At 48.1% G+C, this 26,769-nt stretch overlaps 1 protein-coding gene and 6 non-coding genes across 8 annotated transcripts; 4 read left to right on the plus strand and 3 right to left on the minus strand.

The window, feature by feature from the left end:
• Nucleotides 1-578: 578 nt before the first annotated feature.
• trnag-ucc (transfer RNA glycine (anticodon UCC)) lies at nt 579-650 on the plus strand. Its single transcript has one exon. It is a non-coding gene; the product is annotated as a tRNA-Gly (tRNA).
• A 1,134-nt stretch (nt 651-1,784) lies between these two features.
• trnag-ucc (transfer RNA glycine (anticodon UCC)) lies at nt 1,785-1,856 on the plus strand. The gene has a single exon. It is a non-coding gene; the product is annotated as a tRNA-Gly (tRNA).
• A 4,029-nt stretch (nt 1,857-5,885) lies between these two features.
• Nucleotides 5,886-5,957, minus strand: trnag-ucc (transfer RNA glycine (anticodon UCC)). The gene has a single exon. It is a non-coding gene; the product is annotated as a tRNA-Gly (tRNA).
• A 6,384-nt stretch (nt 5,958-12,341) lies between these two features.
• Nucleotides 12,342-12,413, minus strand: trnar-ucu (transfer RNA arginine (anticodon UCU)). Its single transcript has one exon. It is a non-coding gene; the product is annotated as a tRNA-Arg (tRNA).
• Nucleotides 12,414-17,624: 5,211 nt separating this feature from the next.
• trnag-ucc (transfer RNA glycine (anticodon UCC)) lies at nt 17,625-17,696 on the plus strand. The gene has a single exon. It is a non-coding gene; the product is annotated as a tRNA-Gly (tRNA).
• A 3,041-nt stretch (nt 17,697-20,737) lies between these two features.
• Nucleotides 20,738-20,809, minus strand: trnag-ucc (transfer RNA glycine (anticodon UCC)). Its single transcript has one exon. It is a non-coding gene; the product is annotated as a tRNA-Gly (tRNA).
• Nucleotides 20,810-22,432: 1,623 nt separating this feature from the next.
• Nucleotides 22,433-25,286, plus strand: LOC115383117 (piggyBac transposable element-derived protein 4-like). Of its 2 annotated transcripts, XM_030085177.1 has the most exons (3): nt 22,433-22,741; nt 23,050-23,142; nt 23,288-25,286. In XM_030085177.1, exons 1-3 carry the CDS (start codon nt 22,642-22,644, stop codon nt 25,066-25,068), a joined length of 1,974 nt encoding a protein of 657 aa, XP_029941037.1. In that variant the 5' UTR covers nt 22,433-22,641; the 3' UTR covers nt 25,069-25,286. The 2 variants fall into 2 exon arrangements, with proteins under 2 accessions (XP_029941037.1, XP_029941039.1); XM_030085179.1 differs by lacking the exon at nt 22,433-22,741 and having other exon boundaries at nt 23,046-23,142.
• The last annotated feature ends 1,483 nt before the right edge of the window (nt 25,287-26,769 follow it).

Below are 26,769 nucleotides of genomic sequence, written 5' to 3' on the forward strand. Positions count from 1 at the left end.
CATCACTCTTGGTTGAAAAGACATTAAAAAAGAGGTACAACCACAATTGAGAAAAATAGCTCAAACCACAAGAAATGGATCAGCTTAAAAAAAAACCCCACTGAAATTTCTAAAATTTCTGAAAGAGGAAAATTAAATATGGTTGGAAAACACATGCCAAGCTGCTTAAAAAGACGAGAAATTATCAAAACAGCTAAAATATCAAAATTGTCAATTAAAGAAAGCCTGGAGAGAGGAACGAAACTGTTAAAATCTGGTACGAAAACACTTTAAATGTAATAAAATTTTCTCTATTTTGAACTGTAGCTGAAACTTCATGAATGTATCATATGATGTGGTTTGTGCGTCAGAACTACATAAGAAACTTCTTGAACTGCATTCGACTCATTTTGAAGGTTAAATGTGCTTTGTGGCTCACAAACAACTTCACTCGACAGAAAGTGAAACAAATGGCTGTTTTGGTCATGAAGGTTGCAGACGCCTGGTATTGACCGACAGGGTCAGGGTCAGGATGTCTGGACCTGGAACGTCAGGGACATCAGGAGTGAAAACGGTGACTGTGGAATTGCAGCAGTGTGGCAATGGTGGTATAGTGGTGAGCATAGCTGCCTTCCAAGCAGTTGACCCGGGTTCGATTCCCGGCCATCGCAGAGGACTGCCTCTTTACAGAATATCCCTTTGGAATTTATGAAGCTTCTCGTCCATTAAAAGAGCTTGAATGAGTCTCTTGCAACTACAGAAAGAGACATCAGTGAGCTGGTGGTGCAGTTTACGCAGACTGATCAAGAATGTACCTGCTTCTGAAAACCAGCTTAAGCAGTGAAGCAGAGTGTGAAGAAGCTGGGATCACAGTGTCGGTTCATCCCTGGAGCAGCAATGTGAGCACAGCTGCCTTCCAAGACGTTGACCTGGATTTGTTTCCCAGCCATCGCAGTCCACTACATCTTTAAAGAAATTTCCTTCAGGAAGCATCTCTCATCTGTGAAATTAAAAAAAAACATGGGAGAGTATTTTCTGTTAAATACTTAACAGCAAGCTCATCTGTGTTGCACCTTCAAAACTGTCACTGATCAAGACATCAGTCTGATTTGGGACTGCCAATATTGAGTTTGCCTTCATCACTTCAAACATGATGAGACAAAGATAAACTCAAACAGTCTCTTCATTGTTTATACCTAAGTCATAATGACTTTTTGTCTTTACTCTGTAACACTTGTCACAGGCTGAAACAAAAGGATCGCCATCTCCCCTCTGATCCTCCACATAAGGTAATTGAGTCCACATGTGTTTTGTGGATTTGGAGAAGGCATTGAACCACGTCCTCATGGTGTCTTGTGGGGGATGCTTCGAGACTACGGAGTCTGGGCCCCTTGTTGGAAAGGATGGAGAGTGAGATTGAGAGGCAGGTCGTGGTGAAGAGGGAGTTAAACCAAAAGGCGAAGCTCTTGATTTACTGGTCAATCTACGCTCCTATCATCACCTGCGGTCATGAGCTTTGGGTCATGACTGAAAGGACAAGATCCTGGATGCAAGTGGCTGACCTTCCTTCGTAGGATGGCTGGGTGTTCCCTTAGATAGAGGGAAGAGCTCAGTCACCAGGGAGGAGTTCGGAGTAGAGCCGCTACTCCTCCACATCCAGAGGAGCCAGCTGAGGTGGCTTGGGCTTCTGATCCGGATGCTCGAGGAGCCCCAGAGATGGTTAAAGTTCATCTCCCCTGACATGATGATAAAGCTACGTTACTGCAGATTGGATGTGACCACATGGCTGGAAGTACAGAGACACAGCGATGGTGGTATAGTGGTGAGCATAGCTGCCTTCCAAGCAGTTGACCCAGGTTCGAATCCCGGCCATCGCAGAGGACTGCCTCTTTACAAAATGCCCCTTCGGAATTCATGAAACCCCTCTTGTCAATTAAAGTAAAAATAACTTGAATGAGTTCTTGGTGTCGACAGGCCATCACTGGATGTAGTGAGTTTGAGTGATTTCTCTCTTGGAAGAAGGTGGAGAGACCCTGGCCTGAGTGGAGGAGCTCAAAGGTCTCAGGATCTTGTTCACGAGTCGGGGAAGGATGGAAAGTGAGATGGAGAGGCGGATCATGGTGAAGAGGGAGCTGAGCTCAAAGCCGTCGCTCTTGATTTATCAGTCAATCTACGTTCCTACCCTCACCTATGTAAGTATCTTTACTCTTTATTTTTTAATAAAAATGACTTGTTTTCTTTTTTTATTTGGTAACGCTTGTCACAGGCTGTAACAAAGGGAATAATGGAGGACTGCCATCACCCCTCTGATCCTTCACATGAAATATTTTCACAGTAGCACAGGTCAAAGTTCATCTCCCCTGACATTAGGGATGTGTCCAAAATATCGATTCTTAGGTAAATATCGATACAAATAAAAAAGATATACTATCGATATTCACGTCCTCAGTGTTGATATTTCTCCATGACATTAGGGGGCGCTGCAGCGCCCGCAACGCTCAGCAGACGAAAGCGGACAAACGAGGAAGAGTTCATGGATAAAATGTCGAAGATTTTTGAAGCGCCGTCATCCCTAAAGTCAGATGTTTGGACTCATTTTGGCTTTAAAGCTCACGAAGGAAAGCAAGGACTTGATAAATCAAACGCAGTCTGCAAACATTGCCAGGCTTCTGTACGCTACACAGGTAATACTACCAACTTGCGTTTTCACTTGCAAAGACACCATGCTGAAAAGCTAACTTCGCCACCGCAGCTAAAGAAGACCCGGGAGGACCCGAAGCAATTAACTTTGGACAGCATGATGACCCAGCATCCACCTAACTCACTCCGTGCACAGATGATTACCGACTCCGTGGTGCATTTTATTTCCAGAGGTTTGTGTCCCTACAGCGTCGTGGAGAACCCAGGCTTCCGCCTAATGTTAAATACATTGGACCCGTGTTACGTGATCCCCACCCGAAGGAACATGACTGACATAGCTGTACCGAGGATGTACGCTAAAATTAAAGAGAGTGTTAAATCAGCTTTGGCTTCGGCTCCAAGAGTGGCACTCACTTGCGATGGCTGGACCTCGAGAGCCACGGAATCCTTCGTAACCATCATGTCATTACGTGAATGAGGAGTGGGAGATCACGTCGCACGTTTTGCAAACATGAGCCATGCACGAAAGCCATACGGGGACTAACATTGCGGAGCTACTGAAAGCAGCACTGGAGGAGTGGGACCTCGGATCAAAAGACCCAGCCATTGTCACTGACAATGCTGCTAATATGAGTGTTGCGGCGGAGCTGGCTGGTATGTCGCATTTCAAGTGCTTTGCACACACCCTCAACTTGGCCTCACAGCGTGCACTTAAGCTCCCCCTGGTCGCTCGTCTCCTGGGACGTGTCAGAAGCATCTCCACTTTTTTCAGGCGCAGCACCACAGCCAGCCACGTACTTCGTCAAAAGCAAAAGCTGCTTGAGTTGCCTGAACACAAACTGATCACCGATGTTGTCACTCGTTGGAATAGCGCACGATATGCTCGAGCACTTTCTTGAACAACAACCAGCTGTATCCGCTGCACTTCTGTCCAGCGAGGTGAGGAAGACGGAGAAAGAAGTGTGCACCTTAATTAGCAATAAGTCGTTCAATGCACTTTTTCAAGCTTCAAGAAAGCATTTTGTTATAGTCTTGATTCTTCAATAAATTGAAGAGAAATGCACAGAGTTCTACTTTACTGAGTAAATGAACGTGGTCAGCATAAACTTATGAGCAGTAGATCCAAACAGTATATTACTGTACTGTATCATTGCTTCAAACTGCATCAAATCATACCAAATCATATCGAGGTACGTATCGTATTCGAAGAAACACCTCATGGATGCACTGGGACGCATCATCAGTGATGTTTCCTGGGGTCATTGGGTGTTTCGGGTCTCTCAACATCATACACCCAGGCGACCCAGCCGGGGGTGATCAAGCCCCGACTTGCGTCCCAGTCGCAGCCCACGGATCTGCCCTCTTCATCCAAAGCCACCGAGTGGCCTTTTCGGCGGCTTCACTTGCGGACTTGATGGCCCTCTTCTTTGCCACTCCTGCGATGCCCAGGCGGCTCAGGACCTTGCACAAAGACCGTCCTGCAAAACCCCTGCAGCCTACCTCTATGGGCTCATAGAAGGTCCTCCAGCCTCCCCCCCTGCACTCCTCCACCAGTTCCTGGTACTTGGCCCTCTTCCTCTCATTTGCTTCCTCCATGTTTTCTTCCCAGGGCACTGTCAACTCCAGTATGATCAGCTGTTTTGTAGACTGAGAGGTCATGATCATATCTGGGCGGAGGGTAGTTGTTGCGATGTGCTGGGGGAACCTCAGCTGCTTCCCCAGGTCGACCTGCAGCTGCCAGTCGGATGCTGTGTGGAGTAGGCCAGTTGTCTTCTGGTGGTTTGATTTGGGTTTTTCTCCAGCTTTGACGAAAGAGATTGCCTTCTTTGGAGCTTGATGGTTCTTGCTGGAGCTGATGGCTGAGGCTACGCTCTCTGCGACTGCCTTAAGCACCTGGTCATGGCGCCAGCGATAGCGACCCTCGGCCAGGGCCTTCGGGCAGCCGCTGAGGAGGTGTTCTAAAGAGCCTCTACCAGAACACAGCGGGCAGGAGGGTGTCTCACTTTTCCCCCACACATGGAGGTTCGCTGGGCTTGGCAGGGCATCATAGACCGCTTGCACCAGGAAGCGGACCCGCTGGAAATCTGGCTGCAAGATGTTTGTCCAGGTGATCCTGCGCTGCAGTGCGCTCTCCCACCTTGTCCACGCTCCCTGTCACCGCAGTCCTACTGCCCTGCTCACTCGTTCTTCCTCCACCCCTGCTCTGACTTCCTCCTGGATCAGATGGTGCCTTCCCTTCCCGTAGGTCTGGCTAATGGGGATCTTTGGGAAGAAACCCAAGCCCATTCTGCCTGTCGCCACAGTGCCCACCAACGCCTTCTGTCTTAGGCGTGACTCTGCCAGCTCCACTGCTTCCCATGCCTTCCACTTCCTTCCTGTCCTCACCTCGATCCCGGCTGCTGAAACCTTGCAGTCCTTTGAGTCCCTGTATTGTAAGGCTTCTCTAGTGCGTGCCACCTTGAACTCTTCTGTGAGGCCACTGAGAGGAAGCTGCAGGATGTCACTTGTCCCATACAGGGCAGCGCTGGTAAGGCTGCGGGGAAGGCCCAGCCACTTTCGAAGAAAGCCACTGATCTTCCTCTCTAGGGTCTCCACTGCTGTCATTGGGACTGCATAAATTTGCAGGGGCCACAGGATGCGGGGCAGGATTGAATGCTGGTATCATGACCTGTGTATCGAGGTATGTATCGTATCGCCAGATTCTTAAAGAAACCCAACCCTACCTGACATGCTGATAAAAGCTGCTTTACGTGTAGATTGGGACACAAAACACCAATGAAACCTATTTAAATGTCAGTAAAGCAGACTGAAATCACGCTCACAGTCAACACTGTGTCCTAACACAGAACAGCAGCCTATATTCTGGTCGTACGGCATGAAATGTATAAACTCATTTCAACTAAATGTCCTAGTCTCTGAACTGTTCCACTTTTCTCTGTTCTGCTCAGTCAGAAGTTAAACTACCAGCACAGAAAAAGTCCTCAAAAAAAGATCCACAAATACTATGGACAGTAGCGGTGAAAACGGGCAGCCCTGTCGGACTCACTGCTGGTAATGCAGACCAGACTACTGTTTCGGTCGCACAGAGACCAGACGGAACTGAACAAGGGGCCACAAACTGGGGTAACAGTGTCACAAGTCCCACACAGACAAGATTCCGGTCATGTAAGCGACATCAAGGACGAATGAATATTTATTTTTTAATATGCACAGGTAAGAGATGCTACATAAACTCACGAGGGAAATTCTTTATAATTACAATCATTTGCGATGGCCGGGAATCGAACCCGGGTCAACTGCTTGGAAGGCAGCTATGCTCACCACTATACCACCATCGCTGTGCTCATCTTGATGTCGTCCCTATGTAAAATAATGACATCTGGCAACTTGAGCAGAATAAATATGGTGCCGCCCTGCAGGAGGGGCAGCTCAACAAGAGAACATGATTAAAGCAGCCGCGGTGTTTCCTCCCGTTCTGCCAGCAGGAAGCCGCCGCCGAGAAAACAGGCTCTGACTGAACCTGTTTACCACTCAACACCTGGGAGCCTGGAGAGCTGGGGCCCAGTGGAGCTCACAGCTCCAACAGCACTGCCGGTGTTCCGGAGACACACCGGTGGCACCGGGAGGCCTTTCAGCCCATCTGCAGCCACAACACTCGGCATGCACCACCTCCACCCGTAACGCGGAACTCCACCCCCTCACACACTGCAGCTTCAGTCCAAACATCTTCCTCCCACCATTTCTCTGAGTTGACAGATTTCAGGATCACACCTGTTCATCACGTTTTTAAATTAAACATCTGAAAAAAACAAAAGACTGACGTGAAGAACAAGGCGGCGTTACTGGAAATTAAACTTCCTGCAACTTTCTGGAGCGCAGAAGTTTTTAAAACAAGCACTGGTCCAGGATCCAGGACGTGTTGTGGCCGTGGGGAGGAACGAGTCGGGAGAACTCGCCGTGTTGATGAGAGGAAGATTACCGCAATCTTCATCAGCAGATGCTCCGAGCAGCGAGTTCAGACTCATTCAGAGGACGAAGCTGCAGAACATTCAGGGGGGGGCAGCACGGTGCCTGCATGCTGCTTCGGGAGCTGAGGGTGGGGTGCTGGATGCACCCCCCGCCCAACCCGGGGCACGGGACAGCAGACCCGTTTGTCCCCCCCTGACCCTGCAGCTGAGCCACTGCTGGCTGCAGAAAAGGTGTCTGCCAGGTGAGAGGAACAGACGCACAGGAACTGACAGAGAGAGAAAGGCTTTCGCATTTCCACACTTCCAGTAGTTCAGAGCTCAGTCATTGAGTAGCAGCTGTGTGTTTGATGCGTTCTGCTGCAGATAAAGGATTTCCTGCCAGCAGTGTGGACGGCAGCAGCGTCCTTCAGGCAGCTTCCTTCAAACCCAGCCCCATCATGGTGAAAGGTGAGTCTGGTTCACCAATGCACTTCACTTGAAGTTTTGCTAGTTTGTGGGCCAAAGCCGGCCCGTTGTTGTCCGGATGAGTCTGAGCTGATCTGTCTCCTCGGAGACACCGAGTGGCCCGGCAGGAATCAGACCCTGAAACACGGAGCGGTTACCTACTTCCTGGACGGCGCTCACACCATGCGCAACACGCAGGCCTGTGTGCAGTGGTTCAGGGAGACGGCAGCTCAGCACGAGCGGAGCGCCAGGTCAGTGCGGTCATGTGACTGCAGCACCTCCGTCAGGCGTCAATTCGTTTCCTCTCAGCTGTCAGCAGCTCCCTCTAACACCCCCCATTTAAAAACTCTGCATCTTCAAATGTCACAACTGTAGGAACAGATGTTGAGCTGCAGCCAGTAGTCTTCCACTTTGTCGTCCACTAGATGGCGCTTCTGTTACTCTCATCCAGACTGGTTCATAACAAACAAAAGCTTCATTTCTTCATGTTGTACCTGCTGCTCTGGACATTTACACATTTCAACACACACATTCAGAGCTACTGTAGAGACAGCAAACCTGTTTTTAAAGTGCGTGTTGTTGCAGAGGTGTGTGTTGATGTGTGTGTTTGTGTTGCAGTGGCCCCGTGTGCAGGGTTCTGCTGTTTAACAGGAAGGGATGGCCTCGGTGATGTTTGGACAGAACACGGCAAAGTCCAACTGACACGGCTGAAAGAAACGAGCTGCGGCGGCCAGAGCTCCACCGGGACGCCGTCAACTCACCAGCAGCAGCTTGAACGTGGCGGACGAGTCCTGCTCTCCGGTGGCGTTGTAACGCAGGTGAAGCCCCTCGCCGTTTCAGATGGAGTGAAATACTGTGTTTATTGTGTGAGGCTCTGACCTGAGGTTAAACCCGGTTCCCCGCAGACCAGCAGAACCTAAACGTGTCGCTGGAGAACATGCTGACCCGCTGCCTGGACAACTAGCGCAGCTGTTGGCTCCACCAGGGCGGTGCCGAGGACGGGGACGACGGGCGGCTGCTCATCCTGCTGCGGCTCCCGGAGAAGAGGGCCGACACGCTGGTGTTCCCCTGCATCCTTAGCGCGCTGCAGTGGATCACGCAGAACTGGGACCCCATGCTGCACCGGACGGTCCCCTCTGTCAAGCCCGGCATGAAGGACTCGGCGGCGGCGCTCCGCCAGGTGGCGCACATCCTCGTCCTGGTCACCGGCAGCCTGCACCTGGTGGGCTCAAACACCTGGGCCCGGCGTCCTCCAAGTGACCTTCACCACAACGGACACGTGACCAGTCTGAACACCAGACGAGTGTGAGATCTGCATGTATATTCCATAATACATTTATAATCTGTTGTCTTTGATTATTTCTATTGTGGATATTTTGACAGATTGATTTGGGAGGAGGCATTATCATCCGGAAAGACGTCTGGGCGAAAATTCAGAGAAATGCCAGAGACTCCTTGTTTATTTAAGAGTTGGCAGTGGCCATGGGGCACAAAGACCCTCGCTAACAAGAGCCTCACGGGGAAGACCTGTCCCACCACAAAGACCAACAGGCAGCCTCTGACCCCACAGAAGCTACAAACATTGAAAGGTATTGCATTCTGAACATCAGTAGCCAAAGGTATTTGTAGGGAACAAAGGACTGACTTATTTGTTATATGCTAAGGAGCATTCAAGTAGTCTGTGCTCTGTTGTGGAACAACTTTTTTGCATTCACACGTCACTGTTTTCAGCAAGATTTTTTGGGTGTGTGTGTCAGATTGCTTCAACTGAAAAGTTTGAGTGTTCCGACTCTTTGTTCAGATTAGAGCAGAGAGAGGAAGGAGCTGTGGCAGAGGTTAGAGACAGGACTGTATCAAAGCTCAGGTCTGGGGAACAGTACAAAACCATTCCTGTTCAGTGGTCTGATATGACGCAACATAAAAATTACTTTTTTTTCCCTGTTGGGCATTCAAAGGGAAGTTAATTTGTTTACCATTTGCAGATGAATTAAATTAAAAAGCCTGATGGCTGTACATATGAAGAATCTTCTGAATTTTCCATCCTGAACTAAAGAGAGAGGAGCCATCCACCATGACTGTTTTTGGTCCATCAAGGTGTTTGTTATGAAGTAGATGATTTGAGCTGTTAGAATGGCCTCTCTCATCCTCACTGTGCATGTCTTCACCACATCCTCCAGTGAATCCTTCTGATATTTTTATTGTACAAACAAAAAACTCCTCAGGATTTTTAGTCTATAGCCCAGCAACAACTTCAGAGAGAATTTCACATGGATCTTCAGCAGTAGCCATGGATGGGATGTACACAAGTGTTTTGATGAAAAATGTAGATTTTCTGAGTCTTCACCAATATCCCCAGTTCATCGCTCTTGCTGGGCACAGAGCTTGCATTTCCCATGAGGACTAACAGCAGAAAGGGCCAACATCTCTACCTCCAAGCCTTCACTTTTGCAACAGCATAGCAACCATGAAAACACCTCTTAGTCTCAGCTGGATCAGGGTGGCATCCTACATACTTTCAGTCAAAGAAGCTCCTTTCCTGAACTGGGCAATATTATGTGTCTGCAACCGGATGCTGCACGAATACCACCCGACCCGCACGAATACGACCCGCACGAATACGACCCTACACTTCCGGCAAGTTTGGACCACTTTCTAAAGAGAGCGCCATCTACCGGAGCCTGCACTTTGAAGAGTGTCTCGTGTTCAGACTGGTCACGTATGCTGGTTTTGCTGGTGACCAACCTTGCTGGTCGATGCTGGTTTTTCTGGCAGGGCAGGCCAGGCCATCCTGCCCGTCAAGCCCTGCGTGAAGGACAAGGCGGCGCCGCTCCGCCAGGCGGCGCACATCCACGTCCTGGTCACCGGCAGCCTGCACCTGGTGGGCGGACCGCTCAAACACCTGGGCCTGGCATCCTCCAAGTGACCTTCACCACAATGGACACGTGACCAGTCTGAACACCAGACGAGTGTGAGGACCCAGGCAGCTTCACTCAGAGCCTTACAACACACACACACACACACACACTCACACACTCTCTTACCAGGAAAATAGTGACTTGAATCTCAGAATTATCTGAAATATTTTTGTGGGTTTGTCCTTAATTGTATGTGTTCTTTGTCATTTGTCTGGATGTTGTGACAAAGACACACACACACACACACTCACACACACACACACACTTCATTTCCACGAACTGGAACACATGTGCCCGCTTCCGACTCCTCAGAAAACAGCAAAATGTCAGCGTGGATAAAAGAGTCAAATGCCCTGTATCTGTGAGTATTTCAACGTGCACCTTTTTGTCACAACCAGGCAGTGACACAAAACCTTCGCCACGCAAAAAAAATGCACGCGCGCCACTACACGTCACGTTTTACCAGAAAGCCACAAAAAATGCACTAAAGGCAACAACGAGGAAATACATTGTAAAGTGAAGTGCCAGCAAAATGCAGGTGCACAGTACATAGGTCAAACGACCGTGCCTCCGCTAGTCTTACGCCTACCTACCCGAATCTCACCTAAATTAAGACCCCCTAACTCTTCACGTGGATCGGGCAGTGGGATGGATTAAGCACAGAGCTCAGCGAGACCAAGGTCTCCTGAAAGTGCCCCCGAGATCGTCGTTAAAACGACTGAACGCTAGCCGCCAACCACCACGACACTAAACCACCCCCCAGGAGTCCGGATGAGACACCGGTCCTCTAAGCCTACCAGGAGACAACGTCGTACGACAACACCCATAGAGTTCAAGCACACCACAAAAAAAAAAAAACATTTCACTCACCTCTATTCCTTGCAAAAACGTGCCAAAAACCGCCTAATTCAACAAAAAAGAGCAAGAAACGCCGTGTCCTCCCCGCCACTGAACTGCACCAGCACCAGCAGGCTGCTGACGTCACAGTCCATTCACAAAAAGTAGGTCAATTAATCCAGCGTGTGAAGCAGGCACAGAGACGGCACGCAGGAGGAAAAAAACAAACAAAAAAATACTGATAATTATGTCCAGGAGAACAACCAAAGCTAAATTGAAAACAATTATTAGGACGAACCCCCACTTTGTTACAGCCTGGCTTAAGACCGCAACAAAAACAAGGAGGGGACAGGACAACGGCAAAAGTTTAAATACTTTATTTAATCAATAATTAAGTCTCTTCTCTTTAAATAGTCTAAAAGCAGCAAACACAAAAGTCATCAGTAAGTTGTCAGTATAGATGAAAGCATAACGCAGTAAGCTGAAGTGCATGTTGTTTGTAATGAGTAAACGGAATTGCCAGCAGGTGAGTGTGTGTGATGTTGTCAAGGTGCTAACACGCGTGCAGGAATCAGAAAACCGTATTTTCTGCACCGTAAGGTGCACGTAAAAGCCTGTAATTTTCTCAAAACCCAACAGAGCGCCTTATAATCCGATTCGCCTTTTTTGCGGGAATTACGGTAATCAGTCTGATCACATGTGCAAACAACAGCAAGAGCAATATATTTTATTTCCTTACCGTCTTGTGGTAATTTCCCGACTATCCACGCTATTATCCGACCAAAATTCACGGAGTAATCCTTTGAAATAGTGAAAGTGCGTCATGCTCCATTTTTTGGTGTGCTCCCCCTTGTGGCCATCGCATTCCCTCCTCCTCAACTCTTTGTAATTGAAATAACGGTTCAAATTCTACATGTCGCGAGCTTTCAAACGATGTGTCACACCTGGGCGAGACTTCACCGGTCAACTCTCTAGCAACCTGCGTAAACAAAGGAGCGCCTCCACCATGTTAGTTCATTTCCCCTGACATACCGATAAAAGCTGCTTTACGTGTAGATTGGGACACAAAACACCAATGAAAGCACTTTAAATGTCAGTAAAGCAGACTGAAATCACGCTCACAGTCAACACTGTTTCCTCACACAGAACAGTAGCCTATTTTCTGGTCGAACGGCATGAAATGTATAAACTCACTTCAACTAAATGTCCGAGTCTCTGAACTGTTCCACTTTTCTCTGTTCTGCTCAGTCAGAAGTTAAACTACCAGCACAGAAAAAGTCCCCAAAAAAAGATCCACAAATACTATGAACAGTAGCGGTGAAAACGGGCAGCCCTGTCGGACTCACTGCTGGCAATGCAGACCAGACTCCTGTTTCGGTCGCACAGAGACCAGATGGAACTTAACAAGGGGCCACAAACTGGGGTAACAGTGTCACAAGTCCCACACAGACAAGATTCCGGTCATGTAAGCGACATCATTAACATTTATTCTTTAATATGCACAGGTAATAGATGCTACATAAACTCACAAGGTAAATTCTTTATAATTACAGTTCACTGCGATGGCTGGGAATCGAACACAGGTCAACTGCTTAGAAGGCAGCTATGCTCACCACTATACCACCATCGCTGTGCTCATGTTGATGTTGTCCCTACGTGAAATAATGATATCTGGCAACTTGAGCAGAATAAATATGGCACCGCCCTGCAGGGGGGGCAGCTCAACAAGATAACACGATTAAAGCAGCCGTGGTGTTTCCTCCCGTTCTGCCAGCAGGAAGCCGCCGAGAAAACGGGCTCTGACTGAACCTGTTTACCACTCAACACCTGGGAGCCTGGAGAGCCGGGGCCCAGTGGAGCTCACGGCTCCAACAGCAGTGCCGGTGTTCCGGAGACACACCGGTGGCACCGGGAGGCCTTTCAGCCCATGTGCAGCCACAACACTCGGCATGCACCACCTCCACCCGTAACGCGGAACTCCAGCCCCTCACATGCTGCTTGGGGAGCCGAGGGTAGGGTGCTGAAGAGCTCAAAGACAGACTTGAGTTCTACTTGGGGAAGATGAAATTACCACTGTGAAATGTATTTATTCGCTAAAACTTTTAGTCATAATTGAAGGTGACTTGTGAATTCTGCCTCATACTATTTCAGATCTTAAACTAGACTTCCTGGCTAGGCGGGGTCATGAGTACTCAAAGGAGCACAGAGAATTCGCCCAGACACTCCATCTTCATAGTCCTAAGGCTTACATAAGGCTGTTGTACTAATCTGCCGGACTAAAGCAGACAAGAACCTTTGCTTTCCTGAGTGTATGCAGTCAAACAAAATATCTGGGTCATTTCATAACAGACCGGCTCTGTGATGATGATGATGACATCGCTCGCCAAAGACGTGTACTGTACTCCCAGGCCAATACATTGGTTCGGAGATTTCACATGTGCACAGAAACCGTAAAAATCAAACTGTTTAGGACTTACTGTACACCCCTGTATACAGCCCCTTTGTGGCGCAATTATAAGAAGAGTGCACTACAAAAGCTTAAGGTGGCCCATAACGATGCTTTTCGTATTTTACTGAAGAAGCCCAGGTCAAGCAGTGCAAGCCTGTTGTTCTGTCAGACTCACGTGAATTCTTTCCATGCTCTCATGAGGAATCTGATGTATTTTTTCATGTGCCGTCTGAATGACTGTAACAACACTCTTGTCCAGGCTCTGGTGACCCCCACCATTAGTGCTGTGCATTATCAGTCAGCTCTGTGGAAGCACTGGTACAAGTGCCTTTTATGATTGTTTGTGTACTGTCTGTTTTTCTTTCTTGTAGTGGGCCAAGAGCCTGTCAAATAAATAAAGATGACTGAAAGATGACAAGTACCTCAGAGACACCATGAATTTCCACCTCCCCCATCCACATACATTACAAAGGTAGTCAATGTTATCAAATTCAGTTCCGGGAAGTTAAATACAGGAGCATATTCTACATGTTAAACTGCTATTTCTCAATATTTTTGTTACAGGTAGCTTTGTTCTGTGGATTACAAGCCTGGCCTGAACAAAATGATGCTTGACATGCTGGAGAAAAGACGGAAGGATGACCAGGCCAAATATGGGCGTGTTGCAGTCATGTTAGACTCAAAGCCATAAGAAAACAAGTGCAATATAATCCGCACAACCAGTCAATGTCTGGCTTTGTAGACATGGGTGATGGAAACAATGAGACTGATGTTGCTACTGAGGCGCTTGTGTTCCTGGAGGTCGGCCTTCAAGGACATTGGAAGGCTCCAATTGCATATTACCTGACGAAGACTCTGTCTCCAGACACACCTTCTCACTCATGCTTTGGAGGAGCTGCATGCACGGGGGATTCAGGCGGTATGTGTCACAATGGATGGCCATGCTACAAATATCAGCATGTGCAATCAACTTGGTTGTGAGCTGAGGGGTGACCCACAAGAACCACTTAAAATCAGTTTCCCGCATCCGTCGACTGGTGACCAAGTATTTATCACGATGGACACATGTCACATGCTGAAGTTGGTGCGCAATATGTTGCAGGTACATTATTATTGTTGTATACCTATTTGTACAAGTTACGTCTCTGCTACTAAAAAATAATCCTTAATATTTTTGTGTATACACTTGCACATTTATTACTGGCTGTGAAGATCAAAATTGTGCTGTTTGTACTTGTTTGAACAGTGACCTATTCTTTCTCTGCAGTCCTACAGTCCGATTGCATCCACCAGTGGACAGATAAATTGGAGGGACATCGATCAGCTGAATGATGTGCAAAAAAAAAAAAAAAAGATGGACTGCATGCTGCAAATAAAATTACAGACAAGCACGTCCACTTTGAGAGCCACAAGATGAAGGGAAACCTTCACCTGGCTGCACAGACCCGTTTGTCGCCCTCTGGCCCTGCAGCTGAACCACAGCTGGCTGCAGAGGAGGCGTCTGTGTGTGTGTGTGCAGCCGGGTGTTCCAGCTTTCACCGTCCGGCAGCCAGAAGATGCGATGGCGGTGCTCAGAGACCGGGCGAAGGAGATCCAGGTGAGAGCCGGCCTCCCGCCGGAGGTCTGTCCCCACGCAGCAGGAAGCCGCTCCGGGTTCTAACGCGGTGCGGGGTGTTGCAGTGTCCTTGGAAGGTGTGTCCTGAGCTTGATGACTACCAGGTGGACTGCGGGCCGCTGCGCCTGGGCCTGGCCGGCCAGCACCAGCAGGCCAACGCCTCCCTGGCCCTGCAGCTGAGCCACAGCTGGCTGCAGAGGAGGTGTCTGCCGGGTGAGTGGAGCACAGACCGAGACGGAGGACGGCTTCTCCTCGGCTTCCAGTAGTTCAGTGCTCAGTCATTGAATAGCAGCTGTGTGTTTGATGCATTCTGCTCCAGATAAAGGATTTCCTGCCGACAGTGTGGACGGCAGCAGCGTCCTTCAGGCAGCTTCCTTCAAACCCAGCCCCATCACGGTGAAAGGTGAGTCTGGTTCACCAACGCACTTCACTTGAGGTTTTGCTCGTTCGTGGGCCAAAGCCGGCCCGTTGTTGGCCGGATGAGTCTGAGCTGATCTGTCTCCTCAGGCCTGGCGGACACGGAGTGGCCTGGCAGGAATCAGACCCTGAAACACGGAGCGGTCACCTACTTCCTGGACGGCGCTCACACCATGCGCAGCACGCAGGCCTGTGTGCAGTGGTTCAGGGAGATGGCGGCTCAGCACGAGCGGAGCGCCAGGTTGGTGCGGTCATGTGACTGCTGCAGCTCCGTCAGGCCTCGATTCGTCTCCTCTCAGCTTTCACCGAACCGCAGCTCCCTCTAACACCCCCCGTGTAAAAACTCTGCATCTTCAGATGTCACAACTGTAGGAACAGATGCTGAGCTGCAGCCAGTAGTCTTCCACTTTGTCGTCCACTAGATGGCGCTTCTGTTACTCTCATCCAGACTGGTTCATAACAAACCAAAGCATCATTTCTTCATCTTCTACCTGTTCTGGACACTTACACACTTCAACACACACATTCAAAGCTACTGTAGAGACAGCAAACCTGTTTTTAAAGTGCGTGTTGTTGCAGAGGTGTGTGTTGATGTGTGTGTTTTGCGTTGCAGTGGCCCCGTGTGCAGGGTTCTGCTGTTTCACGAAGCGATGGCCTCGGTGATGTTCGGACAGAACACGGCAAAGTCGAACTGACACGGCTGAACGAAACGAGCTGCGGTGAGAACGGCGGCGGCCTGACCTCCACCGGGACGCCGTCAGCTCACCAGCAGCAGCTTGAACATGGCGGCCGAGTCCCGCTCTCCGGTGGCGTTGTAACGCAGGTGAAGCTGCCCCGGCTTCCGGAGAAGAGGGTCGACACGCTGGTGTTCCCCTGCATCCTTAGCAGGCTGCAGTGGATAACACAGAACCGGGACCCCACGCTGGACCGGGCCGTCCCGCCCGTCAAGCCCGGCGTGAAGGACAAGGCGGCGCCGCTCCGCCAGGCGGCGCACATCCACGTCCTGGTCACCGGCAGTCTGCACATGGTGGTCAGAGTGCTCCAACACCTTTGAGATAGGAGGAAGAGCTCAGTCACCAGGGAGGAGCTCAGAGTCGAGCCGCTACCCCTCCACATCCAGAGGAGCAGCTGAGGTGGCTCGGGCTTCTGATCCGGATGCCTGAGGAGCCCCAGAGATGGTCAAAGTTCATCTCCTCTGATATGATGATAAAGCTACGTTACCTGCAGCTTGGGACGCAAAACTTCAACCAAACCTCTTTAAATGCTTAACCTGCTTAAATGCACTCTCACTTGTGCTGATAAGAGAACATGTCTGAGACACCTGAGAATGAACCGGTGCCAGGTCAGGGTCAGAGTCAGGGTTAGTTCTCAGAGTGATGCTCGTCCTCCTCTTGTCCTCCGCTCACCCGCTTGTGTCTGTAGTGGTAAAGGCAGAAGTGGTGTCTGAGAACAAACCACCTCTTCCTCCAGCCTTTGATGAGGCCGCTCTGCGTCCCCTTGTGGAGGTAACCCCAACATGCAGGACGGGGCGTGTTGGGACCCCGGTGAAAGGTGAGTCCGGTTCACCGACACACTTCACTTCTACTAGCAGACCTTGAGGTTTTGGTAGTTTTTGGGCCAAAGCCGGCCCGCTGTTGTCAGAATGAGTCTGAGCTGATCTGTCTTCTCAGAATTGTTTTCGTCTTGCTAGGGGGGGCGTAACAGAAAAACTTTGAGAACCACTGGCCTAAATGAAATACCTGAATTACAGAGTGAAACACAGTATTATTCAAAATGGTTCATCACTGTTGGTTGAAAAGACATTAAAAAAGAGGTACAACCACAATTGAGAAAAATAGCTCAAACCACAAGAAATGGATCAGCTTAAAAAAAAATCCTGAGATGTCTAGAATTTCTGAAAGAGGAAAATTAAATATGTTTGGAAAACACATGCCAAACTGCTTAAAAAGACGAGAAATGATCGAAACAGCTAAAATATCAAAATTGTCAATTAAAGAAAGCCTGGAGAGAGGAACAAAACTGTTAAAATCGGGTATAAAAATACTTTAAATGTAATAAAATTTTCTCTATTTTGAACTGTCGCTGAAACTTCATGAATGTATAATATGACATGGTTTGTGCATCAGAACTACATAAGAACCTTCTTGAACTGCATTCGACTCATTTTGAAGGTTAAACGTGCTTTGTGGCTCCAGAACAACTTCACTGGACAGAAAGTGAAACAAATGGCTGTTTTGGTCATGAAGGTTGCAGACGCCTGGTATCGACCGACAGGGGCAGGGTCAGGGTCAGGATGTCTGGACCTGGAACGTCAGGGACATCAGGAGTGAAAACGGTGACTGTGGAAGCGCAGCAGTGTGGCGATGGTGGTATAGTGGTGAGCATAGCTGCCTTCCAAGCAGTTGACCCGGGTTCGATTCCCGGCCATCGCAGTGAACTGTCTCCTTACATTCTTTGGAATTTATGAAGCTTCTCTGGTCGATTAAAAGAACTTGAATGAGTCTCTTCCAACGACAGAAAGAGACATCAGTGAGCTGGTGGTGCAGTTTCAGCTACGTTCACACCGAACGCGATTTTGCGTCAAAAAGCGCGTCAACGCGAGAAGCTGAACGCGTGTCAATTCTGAGGTCCGACGCTGAACAACGCGGGGCCAAAAGCCGCCTCCCCACCAGACGCGACGCGTCGTGTCTGGTGGGGAGGCGGGGCTCCCTGTAAAATAAAGAAGTTTTGTCCCAGAGCTCTGGGCGAGCGTAAACGGCCGTTACAAAGGCCCGTCCATGCTTCACATGTCCGCATGGGTGCGCGTTGGTCCGCGTGACGTGAATCGTCATGAATTCCTGTCCGCTAGGGTCCGCGCGGACCAATCCGCGGACGTCCGCGCCTGCGCCAGAGCGCCATAGCGAACAAAACATGACGGTAAAAGTGAAAGTAGACGGAGCTCCAGCCTGATGGCTCCACTTAAAGACACCGAAAGAGTGAAAAACTCGTGGAAAGAGAGAGAGACTGTCTGGAGGGAGGAGAAGGTCTGCAGACAGAAGTGAAAAAGTAACTAATCGCTCCGGCGCTGCCCCGCGATTCAGAAACAGAAAAAAAAGGCTAAATAAACTTTAATACTTAAAGATAATGGACTGACAATGTATGTGCTTAATTTTCTCTAAATAAACCGTAATAAAGGAGCAGATAAACAGTCTGTAGAGCCGGAAAAGCTTCTCGAGGCTGCGTGGATCACCGCGCCTGCATGAGACGCACACAGCTGAGCTCAAAATGTAGCATGGGAGAAAGCGCGTCCGCATCGGTGGTGCGCGGACCTTCCAAAGCGGACGCGGAAACGCGTACATGTGAAGCATGGACGAGCCTTAACACGCTCCTCCATGGTCGTAGTGCTTCTCTTCGGACCGGTTCCAGCTCCCTGGCCGACGTCACCATGGACACGCTCTATGATTGGTTTGCCGCAAAATCGCGACGCGCCAAAGTTCAGATTTCCCAACTTCAGCGTCGGACGCAAAATCGCGACGCGTAGCGCCAACGCCCCGACGCGCCGCACAACGCATCGTGACGCGTCGTGACGACGCGCCGCGTCCGACGCGTTGCATCTCATCGCAGCTGGAACGCGCGTTCCCATTTGTTTTCACTTGTCTTTGACGCAAAATCGCAGACAGCACTTGGCGGTGTGAACGTAGCTTTACGCAGACTGATCAAGAATGTACCTGCTTCTGAAAACCAGTTTTAACAGTGAAGCAGAGTGTAAAGAAGCTGGGATCACAGTGTTGGTTCATCCCTGGAGCAGCAATGTGAGCACAGCTGCCTTCCAAGCAGTTAGAGGTATATGAAATCCGTTTTATTTTTTCCCAAATTCCGTTTTTTCCGTTTTAATATTTCTGAATTTGGTATTTTGTTTTTTATGCTCATTTTTACCATAAAAAAAGGTGTCTGGTCAGTGGAAATGAATAAATGTCCACAATTTAATAGGATATAACAGTCCATTTAATGTTTAAAGTCCTGCAACAAAGAAATACTTTTCAATTAGTCGCATGTGTCTTTGCGAGTCCAGTCCACAGTACATTGACAGGATTTACAAAAAAGCTTCTCCCCTGAGGCATAACAGTCCGTGTCCTGTTCTGCTCTGTATTTAGCGCTTAGCGTGGAGTTTCATAACTTTTTTGAATGTGTGAGAGGGGAGGGAGCAGCTCGCTTGGACATCGTGTTGTTGCGTCGCGTCTCGTCGTGGTTCACATTTGTTTTCAACTGTATTTTGACGCAAAATCGTGGAAAGCATTTGGCGTTGTGAACGCACCTTTAGCATGTTAGCAGCGCTGTGGAAGTGACGTACACGTTGCAGCAGCTCCGGCGGTCCCCCGGCATGTTTGCTTTGCACTATAAGGTTCCATTTTCTCCCGAAAACTGAATTTCAGGCCAGATTAGGACGAATTCCGCAATATTCCGCTTTTATTGGTCATTTCCACGATTCCGTCCGCGATTCCGTTAACACGGATTTCATATGGCTCTACAAGCAGTTGACCTGGATTTGTTTCCCGGCCATCGCAGTCCACTACATCTTTAAAGAAATTTCCTTCAGGAAGCATCTCTCATCTGTGAAATTAAAAAAAAAAAACATGGAAGAGTATTTGCTGTTAAACACCTAACAGCAAGCTCATCTGTGTTGCACCTTCAAAACTGTCACTGATCAAGACATCAGTCTGATTTGGGACTGCCAATATTGAGTTTGCCTTCATCACTGGAAACAAAGATAGAGGATGGAGACAAAGATGGAGACAAAGAAACTCAAACAGTCTCTTCATTGTTTATACCTAATTCATAATGACTTTTTGTCTTGACTCTGTAACACTTGTCACAGGCTGAAACAAAAGGATCGCCGTCTCCCCTCTGATCCTCCACATTAAATATTTTCACAGCAGCAAAGGTCAAAGTTCATCTCCCCTGACATGCTGATAAAAGCTGCTTTACGTGTAGATTGGGACACAAAACACCAATGAAACCTCTTTAAATGTCAGTAAAGCAGACTGAAATCACACTAACAGTCAACACTGTTTCCTCACACAGAACAGTAGCCTATTTTCTGGTCGTGCAGCATGAAATGTATAAACTCACTTCAACTAAATGTCCTAGTCTCTGAACGGTTCCACATTTCTCTGTTCTGCTCAGTCAGAAGTTAAACTACCAGCATAGAAAAAGTCCTCAAAAAAAGATCCGCAAATATTATGAACAGTAGCGGTGAAAGCGGGCAGCCCGATCGGACTCACTGCTGGCAACGCAGACCAGACTCCTGTTTCGGTCGCACAGAGACCAGACGGAACTGAACAAGGGGCCACAAACTGGGGTAACAGTGTCACAAGTCCCACACAGACAAGATTTCGGAGATGTAAGCGACATCATTAACATTTATTCTTTAATATACACGGGTAGAAGATGCTACATAAACTCATGAGGGAAATTCTTCATAATTACAGTTCACTGCGATGGCTGGGAATCGAACCCGGGTCAACTGCTTGGAAGGCAGCTATGCTCACCACTATACCACCATCGCTGTGCTCATCTTGATGTCGTCCCTACGTGAAATAATGACATCTGGCAACTCGAGCAGAATAAATATGGCGCCGCCCTGCAGGGGGGGCAGCTCAACAAGAGAACATGATTAAGGCAGCCGCGGTGTTTCCTCCCGTTCTGCCAGCAGGAAGCCGCCGCAGAGAAAACGGGCTCTGACTGAACCTGTTTACCACTCAACACCTGGGAGCCTGGAGACCCGGGGCCCAGTGGAGCTCACGGCTCCAACAGCAGTGCCGGTGTTCCGGAGACACACCGGCGGCACCGGGAGGCCTTTCAGCCCGTCTGCAGCCACAACACTCGGCATGCACCACCTCCACCCGTAACGCGGAACTCCACCCCCTCACACACTGCAGCTTCAATCCAAACATCTTCTTCCCACCATTTCTCCGAGTTGACAGATTTCAGGATCACAGCCGTTTATCACGTTTTTAAATTAAACGTCTCTGAAAAAAAGACGAACTGACGTGAAGAACAAGGCGGCGTTACTGGAAATTAAACTTCCTCCGCAACTCTCTGGAGCGCAGAAGGTTTTAAACGAGCACCGGTCCAGGATCCAGGACGTGTTGTGGCCGTGGGGAGGAACGAGTCGGGAGAACTCGGCGTGTTGATGAGAGGAAGATCACCGCAATCTTCATCAGCAGACACTCCGAGCAGCGAGTCCAGACTCATTCAGAGGACGAAGCTGCAGATCATTCGGAGGGGGCAGCGCGGTGCCTGCATGCTGCTTCGGGAGCTGAGAGTGGGGTGCTGAGTGCTCAGTCATTGAGTAGCAGCTGTGTGTTTGATGCGTTCTGCTGCAGATAAAGGATTTCCTGCCGACAGTGTGGATGGCAGCAGCGTCCTTCAGGCAGCTTCCCTCAAATCCAGCCCCATCATGGTGAAAGGTGAGTCTGGTTCACCAACACACTTGACCTGAGGTATTGCTAGTTTGTGGGCCAAAGCCGGCCCGTTGTTGTCCGGATGAGTCTGAGCTGATCTGTCTCCTCAGGCCTGGCGGACACGGAGTGGTCCGGCAGGAATCAGACCCTGAAACACGGAGCGGTCACCTACTTCCTGGACGGCGCTCACACCATGCGCAGCATGCAAGCCTGTGTGCAGTGGTTCAGGGAGATGGCAGCTCAGCACGAGCGGTTCATAACAAACCAAAGCATCATTTACACACTTACACACTTCAACACACACATTCAAAGCTACTGTAGAGACAGCAAACCTCTTTTTAAAGTGTGTGTTGTTGCAGAGGTGTGTGTTGATGTGTGTGTTTGTGTTGCAGTGGCCCCGTGTGCAGGGTCCTGCTGTTTAATGCCACAGAAGAGCGGGACTCGGTCGCCTTGTTCAAGCTGCTGCTGGGGAGCTGATAGCGTCCCAGTGGAGGTCAGGCCGCCACCGTCTCCTCGGCTTGCCACCGTTCTCACCGCAGCTCGTTTCTTTCAGCCCCGAGCGATGCCGAGAGATGCCGAGAAGTGCGCTGCTCACACGGAGCGTCGGGGCGCCCCTTGGACGGCCACGGTGCCCCCCCCAGTACGTGGCGCCCCAGGCAGGGTATTGTTTCGCCTGTAGGATGGACCGGCCATGCTAGCAACCTACGTAAACAAAGGAGCGCCTCCACCATTTTAGAGCAGTTACGCACGGGGGCGCACTGCATAGAAAGACGCATGCGGATGAGCAAAGGAAAGTATACGGAGAAAATCGCATGGATAAAAACATTGTTTTTCCATCCATAACGGATAGAAAAAACTATTGGGACGTCCAAGAGACCACAGAAAACTAAACACGCCGTCACGGAGGCTCTGGAGGAAATACTCAGACGAAGTGATGTGGAGATTTCAACATCCGAGGACAGCAGCAACTCCATTGCAAATTATGACTCAGAGGAGGAGGAAAACTTTCGGTCCAACGTTGACCCTGTTTATGAGTAAGTATAAAACTTTCCTGTATTTTGAATCATTTTGAATCATTTGCTGTATAGTTTTCCTAGTTTCCCAGTTACACACACACACACACACACATATATATATATATATATATATATATATATATATATATATACATACACACACATATATAATTTACTCTAATATTTACAGATTTTTAGTTTTACATTTTGGCATTGGTACATATATTTTTTACATGGTAAATATATTTGTGTATTCTGACTGATTGTGTATTCATTTTATTATGCCATTTATATAACTCTGTTTTTTTTTTTTGCATTTATCATTGTCATGAAGCCAGTTACACAGATGAGACCCCTGGTGGAGCCCATCCCAAAAGTGCAGCAGCCGCCCGGCATCCAGCTGAAACATCTCCTTCAAGGTTTTCATATTGGGTTATCCTTTTTGTTTGAAACACCGGGACATTTCAGAAATATGTTATGAAGTTTTTATGCAGTTGATTTTGGGCCAGTTATTTTAATGATCAAATGCAAACTGACTCTTCTCCATATTATTTGTTTCTGTAGTGATGAAGAGTTTGTTCCAACTCGAAGCCAAACCTCCAGAAGCTCATCCACCTCGAGGTCTGACACGCCTCTCACGGGGAGCCTCCGTGACAGGACAAACGTCAAGGTCTCCATCCCCCATTCCAGGAACATCAAAACAGGCCAAGAGGACCCGGCAGGGAGGACGTGGAGCTGCAAGTAAACGGTCAAAACAGGCTGCAACCAGATCTTCTGATTCACTGGAAATGTGGCATACTGCAGAGGAGCCTGATGTGGAGCCGACGTCACCCAAATTTCAGCCGAAGCATCCAGTGGGGCCCAGAATCAACACCACAACATCATGGTCACCGCTGAGCCTGTTCAAGCTTTTTTTCAGCTCCAGTGTGTTGCACACCATCATGAACAATACAAATGCCAATGCAGAGAAAAGAAATGCAGCAGGAATTAAATTTAGGTGGTCTCCCCTCTCAGCACAAGAAATGTGTGTGTTTCTGGCAATCATCATTTTTTCTGGTTTGGTACAGGTGCATGCAAGATCAGATATGTGGTGTAAAGAGTGGCCATACAACTTTGGCTTTCCTGGAAGCAGCATGACCAGGGACAGATTTGAGGCCATTTTTTGGTCTCTTCATCTTTGCAGCATTGAAGAGGATGAAGCCAATAAACGAAGAAAAGGAACATCAGCTCATGACCGGCTTGTCAAAATAAAACCACTCTACAATCAGATCATTACTGCATGCACGTCACTATACCAACCAGGGAGGGAAATCACAATCAACGAGAGGATGGTGGCAAGCAAAGCCAGAATTGGTTTCAGACAATATATGAAAGACAAGCCGACCAGGTTTGGCTACAAACTTTTTGTGCTTGCAGATTCCAGCACCGGTTATACTTGGAACTTTTTCATCTATCAAGGAAAAACAACAAATCCACAGGGTGAGGGCCTCACTTACACATCTGTAATGGACCTGATGAACTTCAACCTGCTGGGAGATGGCTATCATCTTTATGCTGACAACTTTTATTTAAGCTCTGCACTATTCAACAAGCTCTCTGCCCACAACACAGTGGCCTGCGGCACCATCAGACAAACAAGGATAGGATTCCCAACAACAACTGTGAATGACTTGCCAAAGAAAGCTGAGAGGAGAGACATGAGGTTGATGAGGAAAGACAACCTCCTCTTCGTGAAATGGAAAGACACCAAGGAGGTAACTGTGTGCAGCTCTTTCCACAAGGCTTTCACTGGGCACACCGCACAAAGGAGGGTGAAGGAGGCTGGACAGTGGCAAGTGAAGAACATCCCTATCCCTGATGCTGTGAGGGACTACAATATACACATGGGTGGAGTGGACCTTTCCGATGTCCTAATCCAGTATTACTCTGTCCATGGAAAGACAATGAAGTGGTACAAAACTTTTTTTTTTTTTTTTCACCATTTCCTGCACATCGCCATTGTGAACTCCTTCATCCTCCACAAGCAGCTGGTCATCGGCAGGGGCGAGACTCCCATAACTCAAAAAAGATTCAGGGAAGTCCTGATGAAGGAGCTGATGGAAGAAGGTGAAGCCATAGCTGCTTCTTCTTCCCCCCAACCCACCCCCAGCACCATCTGCCTCCCAATATACTTTGGGGGAACAGCAACAGAGGATCGGAGAGTTTGCGTGTGGTGCAAATCCGAGGGGAGGAAGATGAAGACACCGATGTGTTGCAGCAAGTGCAATGTGGCCCTCTGTCTCACCTCAGCGAGGAACTGCTTTCGTGAGTTCCACCTGAAACATTGTCCTCAGCTAAGTTACTGAGCTGTATTTCAGCATACACTAGCGCGCTCGTTGGGATGTCACTTATTTTTTTTTTACATATTGCACAGACTTTACTTTCGTCTGACATCCCAGCATATTTGACCATTTTTTGTTATTGCTCATTACTTGTTCACTTTGTTCAATTTTTTTTATTGTTTGATTTATACAGTTTATGCACATGTTCTGAGTGTTTACATATTGGTAGTACATTCATTAGTTATTATTTAGTTATTACATATTGGGAGTTATTTGTCAATGTTCTTTTCGTACATTAAAAAATACACATTTTGTGTTTTTCTAATACACATTGCATATTTTGTGTGTTTTTTACATTTCTATTTGACATATTACAGCATTTATTGCTGAAATAAATACATTTCAAGAAGAAACTATATGTTGCAGTTCAGTTATTTTATTGTATGCTGTGCACAATGGTAGAAACTGATAATATCATTGCTAAATGCCAAGACCAAAGGGTGCATTGTATACACACAGACTCCTATAAGGGAAATCACAAGTATTTTACTGTCAGATTCACTTCAGAGAGGTAAGAAACCTATTTGGCACTGTTTGGCACAATTTGGGTATCCAAGTGGCCAAATGGAGGGTTTGCCTGGTACTATCCCAACTAAACGCTTCATGAAATCTATGTGCTTTGTGCTATTCCCATGAAACTTGGTACAGTTGTAGTCAGGGAGTTGCTGAATGCAGACAGTGGCATCATTATGGCTGGCTTCTTTGTTATCATGGTGTTTTTCAATGTGTAGAATTAAAAAAAAAATTAGGCAAGGGTAAAAATTTAACTTTTTTCCTTAACTTTATCAAAATTTGCTCAGGAATGTTAAGATTTACAGTGTTCCTTACACTGTAATTATATTCTGTAAGGTCTCAGCTATAAATTGAGACTGAGATTATGCATATTGTCCTAATAATTGTGGAGATATTGTTGATTTAATATGGATCGGTGTTCTTAGGCGAACCTTGCCTCAAAAAACCCTCGGGGGCAACAAGTTAAACACCAGCTGATTAATAAACAAAATAACAGCAAAACAAAATCCCGTTGCAGGCCTGAACGACGCTGGAGCACGTGGGAGCCAAAGAAAATGTAGAGGCCCTTTATCAACTTGAGCAAAGAGAGAGGTTGCAGTACTCATAGTCTCTGAAGAGTCAATGTCAGTGTCCTTGTTTTCACCTCCAGACAGCTTGGAGTGGAGATTTTGGTTGAAGAAGCAGAAATGAGATGAGGAGGAGAGATGTTCACAATGGGAATCAAGCCAACTCCCTCGCCCAGAGGAGCGACCAGGCTTTCCGGTCACCTGGAGCGCTATCTGGGTTCCACGTGTGCTCTCTGTAGTTAGCTGTAGCCGTTAGCATAGCCTGCTAACTCAGCACTGTAGTCCTCTCTGGACGTCTGTTCCAAAGTTTTCTAAACTGCTACAGTCTTTTCACGGTTGCAGCTAGAGTGTGGTCACTTTTCAGCCCAATATCTTTGGGCTGAAGCCGTGTTTTTCACCGTAACTCCTCCATGAGTGCAGCTGCGGCCTCCTCTCACACCACCTTGATCCCGCCCCCCAGCCAATCAGAAAACCTCACAACTGACTTGACAGCTTCACAACCAATCATAACTCTTTAACCACGCAGTGCTAGTTGAACTTCAAAATAGGTCTTTTGCACTGTACACATAAAAAAAAATACAATAAA

Source organism: Salarias fasciatus (assembly GCF_902148845.1).
Source record: "Salarias fasciatus chromosome 7 unlocalized genomic scaffold, fSalaFa1.1 super_scaffold_4, whole genome shotgun sequence".
NCBI classification, from domain to species: domain Eukaryota; kingdom Metazoa; phylum Chordata; class Actinopteri; order Blenniiformes; family Blenniidae; genus Salarias; species Salarias fasciatus.

Bases quoted from the DNA above. Each gene is read 5' to 3' on its own strand.
- LOC115383117 (XM_030085177.1), top strand. From the start codon at position 22,642: ATGTGGAGATTTCAACATCCGAGGACAGCAGCAACTCCATTGCAAATT. The intron at 22,742-23,049 runs GTAAGTATAAAA...CATTTATCATTG, and splicing joins AACGTTGACCCTGTTTATGA to TCATGAAGCCAGTTACACAG. The intron at 23,143-23,287 runs GTTTTCATATTG...TTGTTTCTGTAG, and splicing joins GCTGAAACATCTCCTTCAAG to TGATGAAGAGTTTGTTCCAA.